Below are 16,658 nucleotides of genomic sequence, written 5' to 3' on the forward strand. Positions count from 1 at the left end.
GTTCTGACATTTAATACAGCTTTGAACGGAGACATTGGCTTCATTATTATCTACAAAAGCTAACTGCCCAGTTATCAGATTCCTGACATCCTAACCTCTTCTCACTCTTTCAGTATCCTACCACTGCCACGAAAGGTGTTGTACAATATTTGAGAGGTTATTTGTTGTTGTTGTTGTTGTTGTCGTCGTGATCGTAGTAGTGGTGGTGGTGGTGGTGGTGGTGGTGGTATATTTAAAAACGAGGTTATCAACTCTCTCAAAACTACTCATAGGGCAAAGAGAAAAAGGTCCAAAACCTCCAGGAAGGAAGATATAGCTTGAGAAAGGGAACGGACATGAAAGACAACAAAATGAAAGCAAAGTCGTTTCCGTACAGGCCCTTGGAGGGGTGGAAGATAAAGGCTTCCACCATTCGTAACCTCGGCACGTGATGGGGTAGAGTGGTTAGTTCTACGCCCGCCCGCTTTTGCCCCCAGGAATTAACCTGGCACTCATTTTGGTGTAGGCTGAGTGAACCTCAGAGCCGTATGCACCTCCGGAAGTGGAAATCTTGTTTCTTAAATTTTACGACTTCCTGACGGGAATTCCAACCCACGTCCTTCCGGGCGAACCGAGCACGCCTTTACCGCCTCGGCCAGGCAGCTCCTCAACAAAATGAAAGAATAAGAATAATTTTATTGGTTAAACATCCCACTAACTATTTAAAGGCGTAACAATCCAACTGATGAGCGCACCGCTACACTGGGGCGAAACGCTGGTAATTTCACGTTCGCAAAAGCCCAAAGAGTGGTTACTGTGATTAGCTGCCACCCCCGGAGGTCCGGGTTCGATTCCCGGCTCTGCCATGAAATTTGAAAAGTGGTACGAGGGCTGGAGAAGGGTCCACTCAGCTTCGGGAGGTCAACTGAGTAGAGGTGGGTTCGATTCCCACCTCAGCCATCCTGGAAGTGGTTTTCCGTGGTTTCCCACTCCTCCTCCAGGCAAATGCCGGGATGGTACCTAACTTAAGGCCTTGTCTATCCCTTCCAATCTTCCCATCCCCCCGCAAGGCCCCTGTTCAGCATAGCAGGTGAGGCCGCCTGGGCGAGGTACTGGTCATCCTCCCCAGTTGTATCCCCTGACCCAACGTCTCACGCTCCAGGACACTGCCCTTGAAGCGATAGAGGTGGGATCCCTCGTTTAGTCCGAGGGAAAAGCCAACCCTGGAGGGTAAACGGATTAAGAAAGAAAGAAAGAAAGAAAGAAAGAAAGGAAGAAAGAAAAGTCCAAAGAGCTTAAACGTTTTTAACATTTGCAATCAATGAAATTAAATTACGTTTTCCTTCTGGGAACTTCATTTTTTAAATCTTTTTCTACGGTTTTTGGAGAAATCGAGATGCTGGAATTTTGTTCCACAGGAGTTCCTTTACGTGCCAGTAAATCTACGGACACGAGGCTGGCGTATTTGAGCACCTGCAATTACCACGGGACTGATCCGGGGTCGAACTCAACAACTAGGGACTCATAAATAATAATAATAATAATAATAATAATAATAATAATAATAATAATAATAATAATAATAATAATAATAATAATAATAATAATAAAAGTAGAAGAATTCCAAGTATTGAGGAAGCCTCCGCCATAGATTCAGTATGGCATTGCTTCCATACACTTGAACACTGATTTAATTCTTCATTTCTCTCCAATTCTTAATCTTATTTTTCAAAATAGAACCCATTAGTGTTCTCGGACTGTACTGCCTTATTAATTTTACCAATGGTTGTCATTCTTTCTTTAATCCTTCGAGGAGTCAGAACTATTCCTTTCGCCCAGAATGGAGATATTGGTCTAGAAGCAACCTGCAAAGGATGAATGAAAACTGCAGAGTTAAGGCTGGCATATCCCAGGAAGGATGTGATTGACTTTCTGGTAATGGAGACATGGACATAGTTCTGACTGTACGACACCTAGGAAGAATATGAAGGACTTTAAAGATCAGTCTGGTAATAGAGAAGCTGTTGGCCGGAAGCAGGCCCCCAGTCCCCACCTGCGGCTACATGCCTTCACACCTGAGTGCGCCCCCTCGTGGGAACAACCTCGCCCTCTCTCAATGGCAAACTGATTTTCATTATCCGTGTTTAGTCAAAATTAGGCAGCATGCGTGAGCCAACCATTTCACCTCATTGTCACACTTTACTAGTGAGATAGTGGAGATAGGAGTAAGGACTGGTTCTCTCCATTTAGTAATTCAATCAGTATTCTATCCTCCTTAGTCCTTAGGGACACACAGCTCGAGTGAGTGGCGATAGCTTAATCTAGCTCCACTTCCACTTCTACGTGAATAGCTTGTTTCACCGACTGCGAATGATTAAGGTGGTGGGATTGATTTTATTTATCGTATGGCATATATATACAGAAACAGGAAAGCAAGTACATTATATTTTAATGTCCAAAGTTGTTATCCATTCTAGAGCCTCTGTATTGACCTCTAGAAAATCAAACCAATCTCCAAGGTAGGCTCTTCTGCTACACTCCTTTACAATGTGTTCGATGGTTTGAAAAGGAGCACCACAGTCACACTCAGGGGATTGTATCTTTCCCCATTTATACAGGGACGCAACACAGACTCCATGACCACATAGAATCCTATTAAGGATAGTCCAAGTTCTTCTTGGGAAATCAGACCTCGAATTAGGTGGAAAGAAAGGCCAGAGATGTTCACCTGTTTTTGAGATCCATTATTCTGGAACAGTAGCATATAATGACACTCAAAAGAGATCTTATGTCAGTACGTTCATTAGAACATGGAATAACCTCTTTTAAGGCTGGAATTTCATTTTAAGAACAGATATTATTTCATGAGACGCTCAACAGACTGCAAAAAATATCGTCTTTCTTGATCAACTATTGTCCTCATCCGTTTTCGACTTTTTAAATTTTGTAAAACTGCCTTATTCCCACTTATCCTTTATTCTATACCCCATCTTCTTCTTCGTCTTCACATTTTCCTTATCTTCCATTTGTTCAGCATCACGTACCTTTAACACCAGAAAACTCCACCGTTTTTCAAATATAGCAACCTTAATTCTTCTAAAGTGGGGAGTACCCCTGAGGCTCGTGTGATGTGATGATCACGGGCACCTGAGCTGAATCTGCCATTGTTTCCACTTAAGGTGCGCACACACTTGCGAGCATATTGTGAGCCGAGCGGCTCATGAGCCACTCGTGATGTCCGCGTGGCTCGCGAGCACTGCTTGAGCTATTTGCGCGTGAGCAGGATCAGTCTGTGTTTTGTTTCCATCAAAAGATATCTTCTGAGCAAAAACTCTTACTTGCTGTGATAGTTGCCAGTGGCGCAGCTATGATTATATCCTATTTAAGTAAGCAAAAGCATTGGCGCATATATGCATAGATTTGTATCCGTCTCGTGTAGATGTTGCATAAAGGTGCTCTTCAGCCTCAGTGGCAAGTAAATAATCAAAACATTTAATCCAAATACCTATTTCTTCTTCCTACATTATTTTTTAATATTTAAGTTGATGGCCGTGGCGTTAATGCCCCTAAAACTAAATCATTGATAAATCATCAATATTTTCTTCTCACTCTTTGATTTCTCACTTTCTTTAATCGATCGCTTGCTCCTTTAAATAGCTTATATTTGAACCTAAAGGAAGTCTTTATAATTATAATGCACTATTAAACAAACAAACGAACGAACGAATGACCTAACGAAAGAATTTTGCCATTGGCCCACAATAACATATCATAAACCCAAAATTGTATTCTATTCTCTCAGATGGTTATTATATAGGCCTAAAAATAATAATTATTTCATGTGCCTATTGTAAGCACAATGCAGTCCTTGTAAGGCAGACCCTCCGACGAGGGTAGGTGACATCAGCCGTGTCTGGGAAAGTATGTGTTATAGTAGTGAATGGTAGTGTTGTGTGTCGTGTGTGACTTGCAGGGAACAGTATGGACACCTCGAACCAAGAGAATTGACTATTTAATTTTAAATCTCCCGACCCGGCCGGGAATCAAACCCTAAGCCTCTAAACCGAAGGCCACTACGCTGACCATTCAGCTAAGGAGCCGAGTATAATAATAATAATAATAATAATAATAATAATGGCTATTTCTAGCGGAGTGCAGCCCTTGTAAGGCAGACCCTCCGATGAGGATGGGCGGCATCTGCCATGTGTATAAGTAAGTGCGTGTTATTGTGGTGAAGGATAGTGTTATGTGTAGTGTGTGAGTTGCAGGGATGTTGTGGACAGCACAAACACCCAGCCCCCGGGCCATTGGAATTAACCAATGAAAGTTAAAATACCCAACCCGGTCGGGAATCGAACCCGGGACCCTCTGAACCGAAGCCAGTACGCTGGAGATTCAGCCAACGAGTCGGACATAATAATAATAATAATAATAATAATAATAATAATAATAATAATAATAATAATAATAATAATAATAAGTATCATGTCAATTAAGGTAATAAAACAGCAATAGTAAAAATAAGAAACCGTAGTATAAGCATACAACTAGGAAATAAATTATTTAAAAGTCTGCTCATTCACACTTCACTTATCATACAGATCAGTTGAATGCACTTGGCAAGTGATTTCGGCAATCTATCTTAAATTTCCTACGTGAACGCAAACCTCTAATGTTCGCCTGGAGGGTATTTCACAGCATGGCGGCAGTGACTAGCAAGGAGCTATCGTTAGCACTGTAGTGACTGAGAGATACAGTCAGAGAGGGCCCAGATCGTGTATTGTGGTTATCATAGGAGGAGAGGTAGTTGACGTTTGAAAAGAAAGGTAATTCAGTAGATTTGAATTTAGAACTCAAACGTAAGGCACCGCTATCAGTTTTTGCTGTTTTCTTCTAATCGTAAAGGCTTTAAAGGCTAGGAAAACAACAGATAGGGAATCCGTCATCTGGGCGACTGCCCTAAATGCAGATCAGTATTGATTGATTGATTGATTGATTGATTGATTGATTGATTGATTGATTGATTGATTGATTGATTGATTGATTGATTGATTGATCGACCTTTAGTGATACTGTCTTAGAATCCAGCCCTCCGGGGTAATGAATGGTTGCTGAACAATCATATTATTTTTGTACCGTAGATTCACGCCGTTTATATCCCATTCCTTTAAGTCCTATCTATCACACTGGTTGCACGTTCTATCTAGTCTAGTGACCATCGTTTTTTTTTTTTTTTTTAATCTTTCAAGGCCAGGAAGTGAGGAAGGGTTTCCCTTGTTGCAGGATGGTCCTAATTGTCGGGTATTGTGTCTCACATTCGGATGGGGGACATGAGTCTTGGCGGGTTTCTTCGGCAACCATCTGTTGCCGTGCAGAAACCTGGCGGAAGAAGGCGGGGCTGGATTCCAAAACGCACAATCACTGTCCCTATCAGGATACACAGGCTTCCTTCTAGACTGAACGACTTGAAGTAAACAACAAAATTATCTTTTCATAGCAGTCAGACCATTCTGTCCCTTTTACATTTATAGCTAATTACTGACGTCTCAAGGACCGAAAGCGAATTTTTACGTTTGAATTGAGATGGTTGAATTTTGAAACGAATACGCGAAACACTTTCTTTCATCCATGTAACGCAACATATTTCATTTCATAAAATAAGTACCAAGAGGTCCGCCTCTGTGGTGTAGTGGTTAGTGTGATTACTGATCAGCTGCTACCCCCGGAGGCCCAGGTTCGATTCCCGGCTCTGCCATAAAAAAATTGAAAAGTGGTGCGAGGGCTGAAACGGGATCCACTCTGCTTCGGGGAGTCAACTGAGTAGAGGGCGGTTCGATTCCCTCGAAGTGGTTTTCAGTGGTTTTTGCATTCCTCCAGGCAAATGCCGGGGTGGTACCTAGCTTAAGGCCACATCGCTTCCTTCCCTCTCCCTTCCAATATTTCCGTCCCCCCACAAGGCCCCTGTTCAGCATGGCAGGTCAGGCCGCCTGGGCGAGGTACTGGTCCTCCTTCCCAGTTCACCCCCACCCAAAGTCTCGCGCTCCAGAACACTACACTTGAGGCGGCAGAGGTGGGATCCCTCGCTGAGTCCGAGGGAAAACCAACCCAGAAGGGTAAACGGATTAGGAAACAAAGAAATAAATACCAAGTGGCTCAAGTAGCGACTTAGTCATTGCTCCCTTCTAGACCAGGGGTCACTGATCAGACATCCTAAACCAGAGTTTACTTCCTGTAGGGTGGTCAGATCCTTCCCGCTCCTCCTCTAGCCAATAGCACGTGGCTACCTATTCACATGCTGACCACGCCCAGTGTTGCTTAACAGGACTCGTTCTTTCAAAATGGCTACGCCGTTTGCATTTTATTTCATACTATATTGACTTTCACTTAATTAGACAATATTAAAACGAATACCAGCAGCTCTGAACATACAGAGTAACCCATATAAAGCAGGTGTTTTTAAATACTTTTCTTTTACAAAGTTGCTTTACGTCGCACCGACACATATAGGTCGTATGGTGACGATGGGATAGGAAAGGGCTAGAAGTGGGAAAGAAGCGGTCGTGGCCTTAATTAAGGTACAGCCGCCAGCACTTGCCTGGTGTGAAAATTGGAAACCACGCAAAACCATATTCAGACTTCCGACACTGGGATTCGAACCCACTATCTCCCGAATTCAAGCTCACACTGCGTGCCCCTAGCCATACGGCCAGCTCCCTTGGTGTCTCCCTTCTGTTTGGCGCAATAAGTTTCTAAATATACAGTATCTTGGGCAGAAATCATTACCCTCACAGTACAGTAGATGCTGTATATTATCTCATTCTTCTCGTCAAAACATCAGTAACTTATCCGTCGTTGCATGTTTCTGGCAGTTCGCTGTAGTACCTATGGGTCAATGTTGTTGATTGTCAATTGTTCCTGGTCGATTACGATAAATTCGATCTTTAGAGTAACCTGACAAGAACAAGTTCTAATGGCGTGAGATCGGGAGATCTGGAAGGCCATAATGTCCGTGAAATTATTAGGTCATCAAAGAAATTTTCGTTTGGGGTAAGAGACTCATTTGACGTGTGGTGTAGAAACCTGTCTCGTGAGACGAACGACTCATGATTTACGAGGAAACTGCTTTGGACGCCCACGGATACCTTCTACTGCGTTTGGCAAACAAGATGAACGATGTTTATCAATATTGCTTACCGAAGAATCGGTTGTTCCCAACTTCCTAAGGCCAGGATCGTGACTGTCTTCGGAATGCCCTTTGTGTAGTAGTGATGGAGTTCAGTATCGAACTGGTGGGGGGAAAAGTAACGTATGGACTATGGTGACATCATGTGGATATTTCACGGTCAGAATCCATGCAGTATGGACAATGATACGATGCGACGCGTGATCAGTGCGTTGAATCCTCTCAGTAGTTATTCTTGGCTTTCTGGGCAGCGACCGCTATCTCACCGTCACAAAGCACCTCAATTGGAACTTCGAACCAGCCCCCAGATCCAGGTAAAAATCCTTGACGTGGCCGGGAATTGAACCTTGCGCCTCCGGATTGGGGGCAGACATTCCACCCCTAGACCACGGGGCTGGCATGCAACCTCTGGAACGAAAAAATATAGTATTGTGAAAGAAACGATAAAGGGATCAGATAACCACCCACGACTACTGGCGACATTAATGCTGGCACGGCTTTCGACGAATTTTCAGGCTCATTCCAAGAATTCTTGGGATGGTACTTTGTTCCACGCATCGCAGTCACTACCAACATTTTAGCATCAGTTCATTAGAAATGAATACAATAAGTTGATCACGGTACTTCCTGACTATCAAACGTTGTAAAGCTAAACAAGCGCAAAGCCCCTGGACTCCCCACATGAATTATTGGTCGGGATTGGAGTTACATGAGGTTATCGGCTTCTCGTAGAGATAAGTGGTCGAATATTTTCTTTTCCTAAGACGAGTCAACTGAAATATTGTCACTTGCTTAATATGTAACAAACATAGCGCGATGTTAGAACGTTCACCATATAATGATGTAGTAATAATGGCGTTTTGTCTTAAGTTGCACATCAGTAGCGCACCACCTCGTCAAAATAATAATAACTTTTAAATATATATTTATTCATAACGTTCGGAAACCGGAATGAATTACATTGCTTATCTATTATATTGTTCAGAAATCAATTTGAAGAATTAAAGAATTTGAAGAAGACCAAACTCATGAGCATTGATCGTGGAAATCAAGTGCACCTCGCAGGTCGATTAAAGGGACTGGAGTTGGTTAATGACCTTATATACCTTGGGTCATGCATAAGTGACACAGGAAATTTCGAGAAAGAGATAAAGAGACGTATTGTCCTGGGACGTGCAGCCATGAGTAAACTAAGATCAAGGAGAAACAGGGCAATATCCAAAATCACGAAGATTCGTTTGGTTGAAGCACTACAGTAGTATTTTCCGTGTTCTTTTGCGGTTGTGAGACATGGACCGTCGAGGCTAAGGACAAAGACCACATCGATGCCTTTGAAATGTGATGGCGTAGCTACGTGTAGCTTCGACCGAAAGGAGAACAAATGAGTACATCATTAAAGAGCTGAATATAGTGAAACGTCTCTCTACACTTGTCAGTGAAAAAATACTTCAGTTCCTTGGACATATCTTAGAGGATGGAGACAACATGGAAAAGTCTATCATAGCAGGCAAAATAGAAGGCAGAAGACCACGTGAAAGGACAGCAAGCAGGTGGCTAGATCAGACTAGGAAGATAACTGGCCTACCTCTTCAGAACGTCCTAAGAAAAGCTGATCGAGTTGGATGGCGACACTTTGTGAAGCATCTAACTCTCCACGGACAAAACAATCGGGTCATGGCACTCATGGCGTGGAATGACATTAGTAGACGAATAAGTTTGAGTGGCGTTTATAAAAGTAGGAAAGATAAAGTTGGAATTCAAGAGGACAAACTGGGGCAAATATTCATTTATAGGACGGGGAGTTAGGGATTGGAATAACTTACTAAGGGATACGTTCAATAAATTTCCAATTTCTTTCAAATCATTTAGGAAAAGGCTAGGAAAGCAACAGATAGGGAATCTGCCACCTGGGCGACTGCCCTAAATGCAGATCAGTATTCATTCATTCACACTCAGTAATGAGTAATACGACTGATGATGATGAATATATTTGTAAGTTCATCACAGTGCATCCTTGTGATTAACGTTATTCCGCTGGACAAGACGAATAAAACATGGTTCGAATTTACGTCTGCCACTCAACACATGCAGAATACAGTTTTAATGGAGCAGGCGTTAGCAGTGTTTTACTGACTGGTTCGGAGGACGGGGCGGGGGGAGCCGAAGACACTGGCTTGAGAAAGCGTAACTACAGGACATACCAAATCCCAATGGCGCAACAGCCCCGAAGGGCCATGGCCTACCAAGCGACCGTTGCTCAGCCCGAAGGCCTACAGATTACGAGGTGTTGTGTGGTCAGTACGACGGATCCTCTCGGCCGTTACCTTGGCTTTCTAGAGCGGGACCGCTATCTCACCGTCAGATAGCTCCTCAATTGTAATCACATAGGCTGAGTGGACCTCGAATCAGCCCTCAGATGCAGGTAAAAAACCTTGACCTGGCCGGGAATAGAACCCAGGGCCTCCGGGTAAGGGACAGGCACGCTACCCCTACACCGCGGAGCCGGCTAGCTACACTATATAGCAGCACTTTAATATGTGTAGTCAACTTGTTCCTGGATTCAAAAAAGCTACGCACAAAACTGGCAGTGATTTAATTCAGGAATGAATCCACACCTACGTCGGGAACCATGACACTACTCGTTCGTACATGGCAATAAATTGATTGGAACATTTGGAGACTGTGTACGGCTTCTGAATATTATAATCATAATAATTCAATGGAGGCAGAACTGTTTTTCAACGCTTGCAAGTGTGAAAATCTTCTCCCTCCGTCACCCTTACGGGGGGCTGTGGATCATCGACCTCTGTCCGGCTCCATGGCTAAATGGTTAGCGTGCTGGCCTTTAGTCACAGGGGTCCCGGGTTCGATTCCCAGCAGGATCGGGAATTTTAACCATAATTGATTAATTTCGCTGGCACGGGGACTGGGTATATGTGGCGTCTTCATAATCATTTCATCCTCATCACGACGCGCAGATTCCCTACGGGAGTCAATTCAAAAGACCTGCATCTGGCAAGCCGGATTTGTCCTCGGACACTCATCATCATCATCATCTGTTTACCCTCCAGGGTCGGCTTTTCCCTCGGACACAGCGAGGGATCCCACCTCTACCGCCTCAAGGGCAGTGTCCTGGAGCTTCAGACTCTTGGTCGGGGATACAACTGGGGAGAATGACCAGTACCTCGCCCACGCGGCCCCACCTGCTATGCTGAACAGGGGCCTTGTGGAGGGATGGGAAGATTGGAAGGGATAGGCAAGGAAGAGGGAAGGAAGCGGCCGTGGCCTTATGTTAGGTACCATCCCGGCATTTGCCTGGAGGAGAAGTGGGAAACCACGGAAAACCACTTCCAGGATGACTGAGGTGGGCCTCGGACACTCCCGGCACTAAAAGCCATACGCCATTTCATTTTCATTTCATCGACCTCCACCCACTTCTCTCAGTCCCTGTCAAAAGTGTGAAAATATTTCTTAGAAATTAAATTAAATTCATCAAGAAAGACTCGGTGCCCTTTGAATATTATCCAAAGAGAGCAAATTTATTTCTGAAATCCCAGTACAATAGAGTTAATGTATTATTAGGGTCCACCTTTTCAATACAAAATGTAAAGAGTTTAAATTACATAAATGATTAGGGACTAGTTTCGACCTAGTAATAGGTCATCGTCAGCCTAAAGCAAAATTAAAACACAAATACCGAAGAAATTAAACAATGTAATGACACATAAGGTCTCGTAAAACAAAAGATGTTTGAAAATATAACAGGCCTGTTTCAAAAAGTAGTTCTAGATCATTTGTCATGAACTTAAGTGCGTATTATAGTCAAGGATCGTTTAAAGGTAGATAATGAAACTGGATAAGAGATGAGAAAATAATAGAGAAGGTAGGTCTCTTGTTTTCATTCTATTTTCGTATGAGAGTACTCGCCGTAAATTTCCCCGATGCATAGCGCCTGCTATTGGTTTTACTGCGTCCAAAAGGGATTTCAGTTATTCTTTAGTTGTTCGGAATTTTAAAATGTCCGTGTTTATTTACGTAATCTCTAGAAAGTAAAAGAAGAAATGGAAACACTTGTACGTATACTCATTTCCTGGCGGGCGTGGCTAGGGACAAACATGATGCTGCTACAAAGTTGGTTCCAAAATACTTCCAAGAATGACTTAAATGCGACAGCAGTCTGTGGTAAAATAGAATCGTCCTGACTTCATCGAGAACCTCACGGGTAAACTTCCATCACTTCTCCCAAAGAATTGCTACAAGCTGCTTGTGGACTGTGATGGTCTAAATCAAGTTTTCTGAATGCGGAGGTCATTCTTAAACTCTTCCGTGATCTTCATATAATACATGTGGTGATGATGATTATTATTGATCTAAGGGGAATTAAAACTAGATAACTATCCCCTATTTAATCAGAAGAGAAAATGAAGAGGTCAGACCCTTCCAAGAATTAGATAGCGGCAAAGTAAAGGGATGGTCCACGAAAATGCAAAACTCCTAGGCCTTATAAATCAAATATTGACGGGGCGGAAGAGAATAACGTTGACCAATGCACTTCGGATAGGAACGATGGAAGTGGGAAGAGGGTACGTGTAAGTGGAAGCAATGCCAGTCTCAGCTAGGGTAGTCGTCAACTAACGTTTACAAGTCAAGAGTTCCTGGGATCATCCATTTTAGTCGTCTCTTTCGACAGGCAGATAATACCGTAGATCTGTTCTGTGCCCATATCCACTTGGGTAGGAAATCACACATACTGTATTTGTTCAGTTAATTTACGTCTAGTTGCTTAATAATTCATTTAAGTATGGTACTGGTAGAATCGAATGGAAATCTTCGATTCAGCGACTGTTAACCGGATGCAATAATCCAAGCGATCAGTCGGTTCCTTACTTGCAATTAGCAGTAGCGGCGATTAGCGGGTCGAGGTGGAGCAGTCGCACCCCCACTTTGTGGAGAAAAGAATAAATTTTTATTCCATTTTAGCCACCTGAAACTGAGAATCATTGAAAAAGAGAATTTACATAAACCCTGTTGTCATTCCAGCTAATTCGTTCCCTTAATTTGTTTAATTATTAAGAAAAATGCATAGCGGAAACACGCAAAAAATGTCGTTCGTCGCGGCTAACCGAATTGTACAGCACGACAGCAAATAGTGGGGAGTCGGCGAGTAATTGGTAGCATGTTCTGCGACGAAGAGTAGCGGGGGATAATTTTGCCAAAGACACCCGCTTGCCGCGCACATTCGTCAGTTTGGCAGTCTCACTCAATCACTGTGTCTCTCTAGTTCTATCTAGTGTCTGTTATTTTGTTACTGTGTAATCAAATACTAAACGACTTTTTTAATACTATAATCACGCCCCACTTCCATGTAATTGTAATGCATGCAAAATTATTGTTCCTTTGCTGAAAGTTTTATTGTATAGTATGATTATTAACGCATTTTCGTTATAGACTGTCAACCTTTACGTCCCTATCACAATTCGCTTAGAGTGCATCAAAAACTATGTTATTGCATTTTTTTTCAATTTTGATGCCTACCCACGCCCCCCCCCGCCCCCGCCGTATCCCATGGACCAGGGAATGTTTTGTTGTCTATACATTTTTGTGCCCCCCACCCACTTCTAATTCTCAATCGCCGCTACTGGCAACTAGGATCATTTCGCTAACAGCAAATTTAAAGGGATACACCTCTTCCCATTCCATAGGGATTCGCGTTGTTGGTCGTTCGAGCGTTATCGGAACCGACTGAAGGAGTGTGTGAATAAATCGCGTTAAGTTTTCTCCGACCACCGAATATTTCTCTTCACACTCCCAGTCGTTCTTCATTGATCTCAACGAGTGTGACACATGCGAGCGTGGAACTAGTTCCAGAGTATCGCTTCTCAGGTTATTGGAAGCGGTTCTACCCGGTTACTTCGCTGGCACGTCCCTGGTGTTGTGCTCATATTGCTACACCCACTATCCTGACTGGAGCATACAGTTTTACTAAAATACAAATACACATTAAAATAAACTACTGGTAATTTTTGCATAAAAACTGCTACAGAGACGAAGAAAGACGTAATCTAACAGGAGCCGGGAGTGAAGATGTTTGAGAGTATAGAACCCTTTAACTAACTGCTGACAATTTCAGAAGAAGTCGGAGTATTTCAGTTTTATCTCAGAAGAGTTCCTTTAACCTTGTAAGTACTGAGTTACCAATATACTTCTTTGCTACCTCAGTGCTGAGTTCTTTTTCATCCGGAAATAAAATAAATATAAACTATAGTGTTTAACTTATAAGAGGGGTGATAGGCTTGAAATGTCAATAAACATAGGGTTTTATTAATAGAAATGCAAATGCAAAATGATACAATATTTTGAATTTTTTTTTTAGAGGTTTAAAATGCAGTCTTTCAGGTCCTTGTCTATGTTATGTTCCTCTAAAGTAAAGAGCTCAAAGTAATATTATATTCTAAAATCTGTAAACTTAAACACATTGCTCCTCACTAAAAAGTAGAAAACTGCAGACAGTTGATGACGGATTTAAAAAAATCAGAAATCATAACGTAGAGTAAAGAAATTATTATTATTATTATTATTATTATTATTATTATTATTATTATTATTATTATTATTATTATTAACAAATACATCGCAATTGGGAAATATCCCGGTCGCAATGATCATTTACAGTAGTGTGATAATAAAATTAAAATATAATTACCCAACAACAATAGCAATAAGAACAGCTAAAACAAGAGTACAACAAGCACTTCCATGGAAAGAAAATATTAAAAGAAATACTACAAGTTTAACATTCTAAATCCAGCATCATCATATACAAATTCAAATTCAATTCGAATTGGTCATTATCCCGCCGTGTTTGATTACATCACAGGTGAACTCCAGATATAGACAAGTCTACACAAACGTCTCTTACGAATTTTCGGAAGCTGAAGGCGAAGCTCAGGTAGTACAATATCCGCAAGAAATAGCAGAACATGCCAGAGATTGACTCTGCCCTAGAGAATGAATGAGAAAAGTGAATGAAAAGTTCTCGCGCACCATATATAGACTGGCACTGGGGGACTGGTCGTGTCATTCAGCGGGTTAACGTGCTTGAAGCCATCGACACATTATTGTTGTTGTTGTTGTTAAAAACGCTCAAATACCATCGGGGTCGAGTCTGATACCTTGGGAACATCAGTGGCATTCACTCTCTGGTTAGTATAATTCTGAGCGCATCAGTGTTGCTGGTTATGAGTTCTCAGATGGCTGAGAGACCAATATTCTAGAACCACAAGTTCTGTCACAATGCTGGTACCAAAGTTCCTTGTTGCTGTAGAGTCTGGTGGTAATTTATTCTCTAATTTCTTCGTTATTTTCTACAATCTCTTACATCGGACTACTGCCACCATTGCTGTAGTTCATAATGTTGTGGGCCCTCATAACAGAAGGCTCACGGCAAACAGACTACGCCCCTCAGATCACTTTTGTCATCACAGTCCTCTCATAGGATACTTACCGTGACGCACGGCTGTAGATTTCAGTAGTACTTTTCTGTATGTCTGGCCAACACAAGGCGCAGAGCAGCAAGAAGTGCATTCTCTGGCTTCCACACTGACCATGTTCTTCTTTTTTTGTTTCAGAACAAGACGGAAGAAGGTGACTTCGATGTTGGTTGCGGCAGCGATTGCAAGATAGAACAGGTAAGAAAATATATAATTAGTAGCCTATCTAGAAGGCCTGTTTCTTTGAAGTAATTTTGCGTTCAGTGAAACAGTTCTTATTTTCTGGTGTATTTATGTCACACTACATAAATCTCCGCCTTCACTAATTGCTCGCCGTAATCTGTTCTGTCATCCTACTTGGCCCTATATCCTTCTCTGGAAAATTTGTATGCAAATTCGTCCTCCTAACGCGTTCAACAGACATTCACAGTTTTGAAGGTTCACAATTTAGATTGTGGTTTCTTTTGGACGTTCTTTCGATCTCTGCAGAGGAAGAAGTGTGCTATATTTATGTAAAAGATAATTTCTCAAGTTATCTTACTTTTTCACCCAATATAACCTATTCATATGAAATTATGGTAGTAGAAAGAACATCAACCAGGCCGGTTGTATATGTGCCATGAAAGAACGGCCGTAATATATATGGTCTCTTCACACTTATGCGTAAATAGTTCGAATATCTTAAGACGTTCTTCCAATCTTAAATCCAGGTACATACAAAAGAACAGAGTGACAGTGCCAAAAGAATGTAGGGTGAGTGTACTAGTAAATGGCAGATAAAACTTTATATACAGTATTTTGAATAAGCGCTACCAAGCTTCTATCCTATCACAGAGCATGTGTACAGGTATTTCAGGTTTTGTTTTCCATTAGTTTAAAAATCAATGTAACGTAATGATTGATACGGTACAAATATGTCTCACTGATATTTACAAATCAGTAAAAACTGTATGTATGGTACCACTGTTTCCCATATACTACCAAAGATCTGAAACATATTTTGAATTTATGGGATTAAGGAAACGAATTTATCATTTACCGTGAGGAAACCTTATTCTGCAGTTTCCGGTGCCTAGTTTCGGGGATTTTTTGATTCTTTACTGATTCGAAATGTAAATAATGTAATTCTAAAAGCAAATGCCATGCAAGGTTGAGAGTAGTGCTGTGCTCATATGCTGCCCTTGAGGCGGCTGAGGTGGGATCTCTCGCTGTGTCCGAGGGAAAAACCAACCCTGGAGGGTAAACATATTAAGAAAGAAAGACAGAAAGACAGAAAGAAAGAAAGAACGAAAGAAAAATAAATAATTGTATGGCCACAATTACTCTGTGCACCCATCTGGATTTGGCACCATTTAAACGGCCTGCGTGTCAATGTCGACGTTCTGCCTTCGTATAACAGATGATATGGAAAAGGGATTCTGCTGTCGATCTATGGCTGAGTTTAAATTAGTTATGTTGGATAAAGACTACATAGATCTTCTACGCGCCGACATTGTACGACATGGGGAGTCAAATGGACTTTTCCGCCCTTCAAAAATACGACTACCTCTACCAGGTTTGAACCAACGATTTTGGTATCTGGAGGCCAGGGCTGTACCACTGGTTCTACTTGACTCTATCGATCACTTTATATCACTTTATATAATGCGTGATATGAACTAGAACTAGAACATTTATTGAACATAACAGGCGACTTCGCCCCTATACATGTTCACATACAGAGAAAAATAAATAATAGAGAATAATAATAATAATAATAATAATAATAATAATAATAATAATAATAATGGACAACTCATATATCCCCTGGGCATGCCATGAGGTTCGTTGGATACTCCAGAAACGTAACGGTCATCCTCAGAACCTCGTGCCATGCCCCTCATTCCGTTGAATTAAAACCCGAGGATCCAGAGAGAAATAATGATAAGATAATAATAATAAGAATAATATCAATATGATAGTATTATTCCTAGCAGTCATTAGCTGTAGCAGTCACTTGCTCAATG

The 16,658-nt window shown here is 41.8% G+C and overlaps 1 protein-coding gene across 1 annotated transcript in view; it reads left to right on the forward strand.

Annotated features, from left to right (window-relative positions):
• Positions 1-1,963: 1,963 nt before the first annotated feature.
• Positions 1,964-16,658, forward strand: part of sev (sevenless) — a 368,918-nt gene continuing 354,223 nt past the window's right edge. Inside the window, exons 1-2 of the mRNA XM_068226275.1 lie at positions 1,964-2,098; positions 14,791-14,850. Of these exons, the coding sequence (XP_068082376.1) occupies positions 1,964-2,098; positions 14,791-14,850 (195 nt within the window). The remainder of the gene's footprint in view (positions 2,099-14,790; positions 14,851-16,658) is intronic.

The sequence above is a fragment of the Anabrus simplex genome, chromosome 1 (genome assembly GCF_040414725.1).
Source record: "Anabrus simplex isolate iqAnaSimp1 chromosome 1, ASM4041472v1, whole genome shotgun sequence".
Lineage (NCBI taxonomy): Eukaryota > Metazoa > Arthropoda > Insecta > Orthoptera > Tettigoniidae > Anabrus > Anabrus simplex.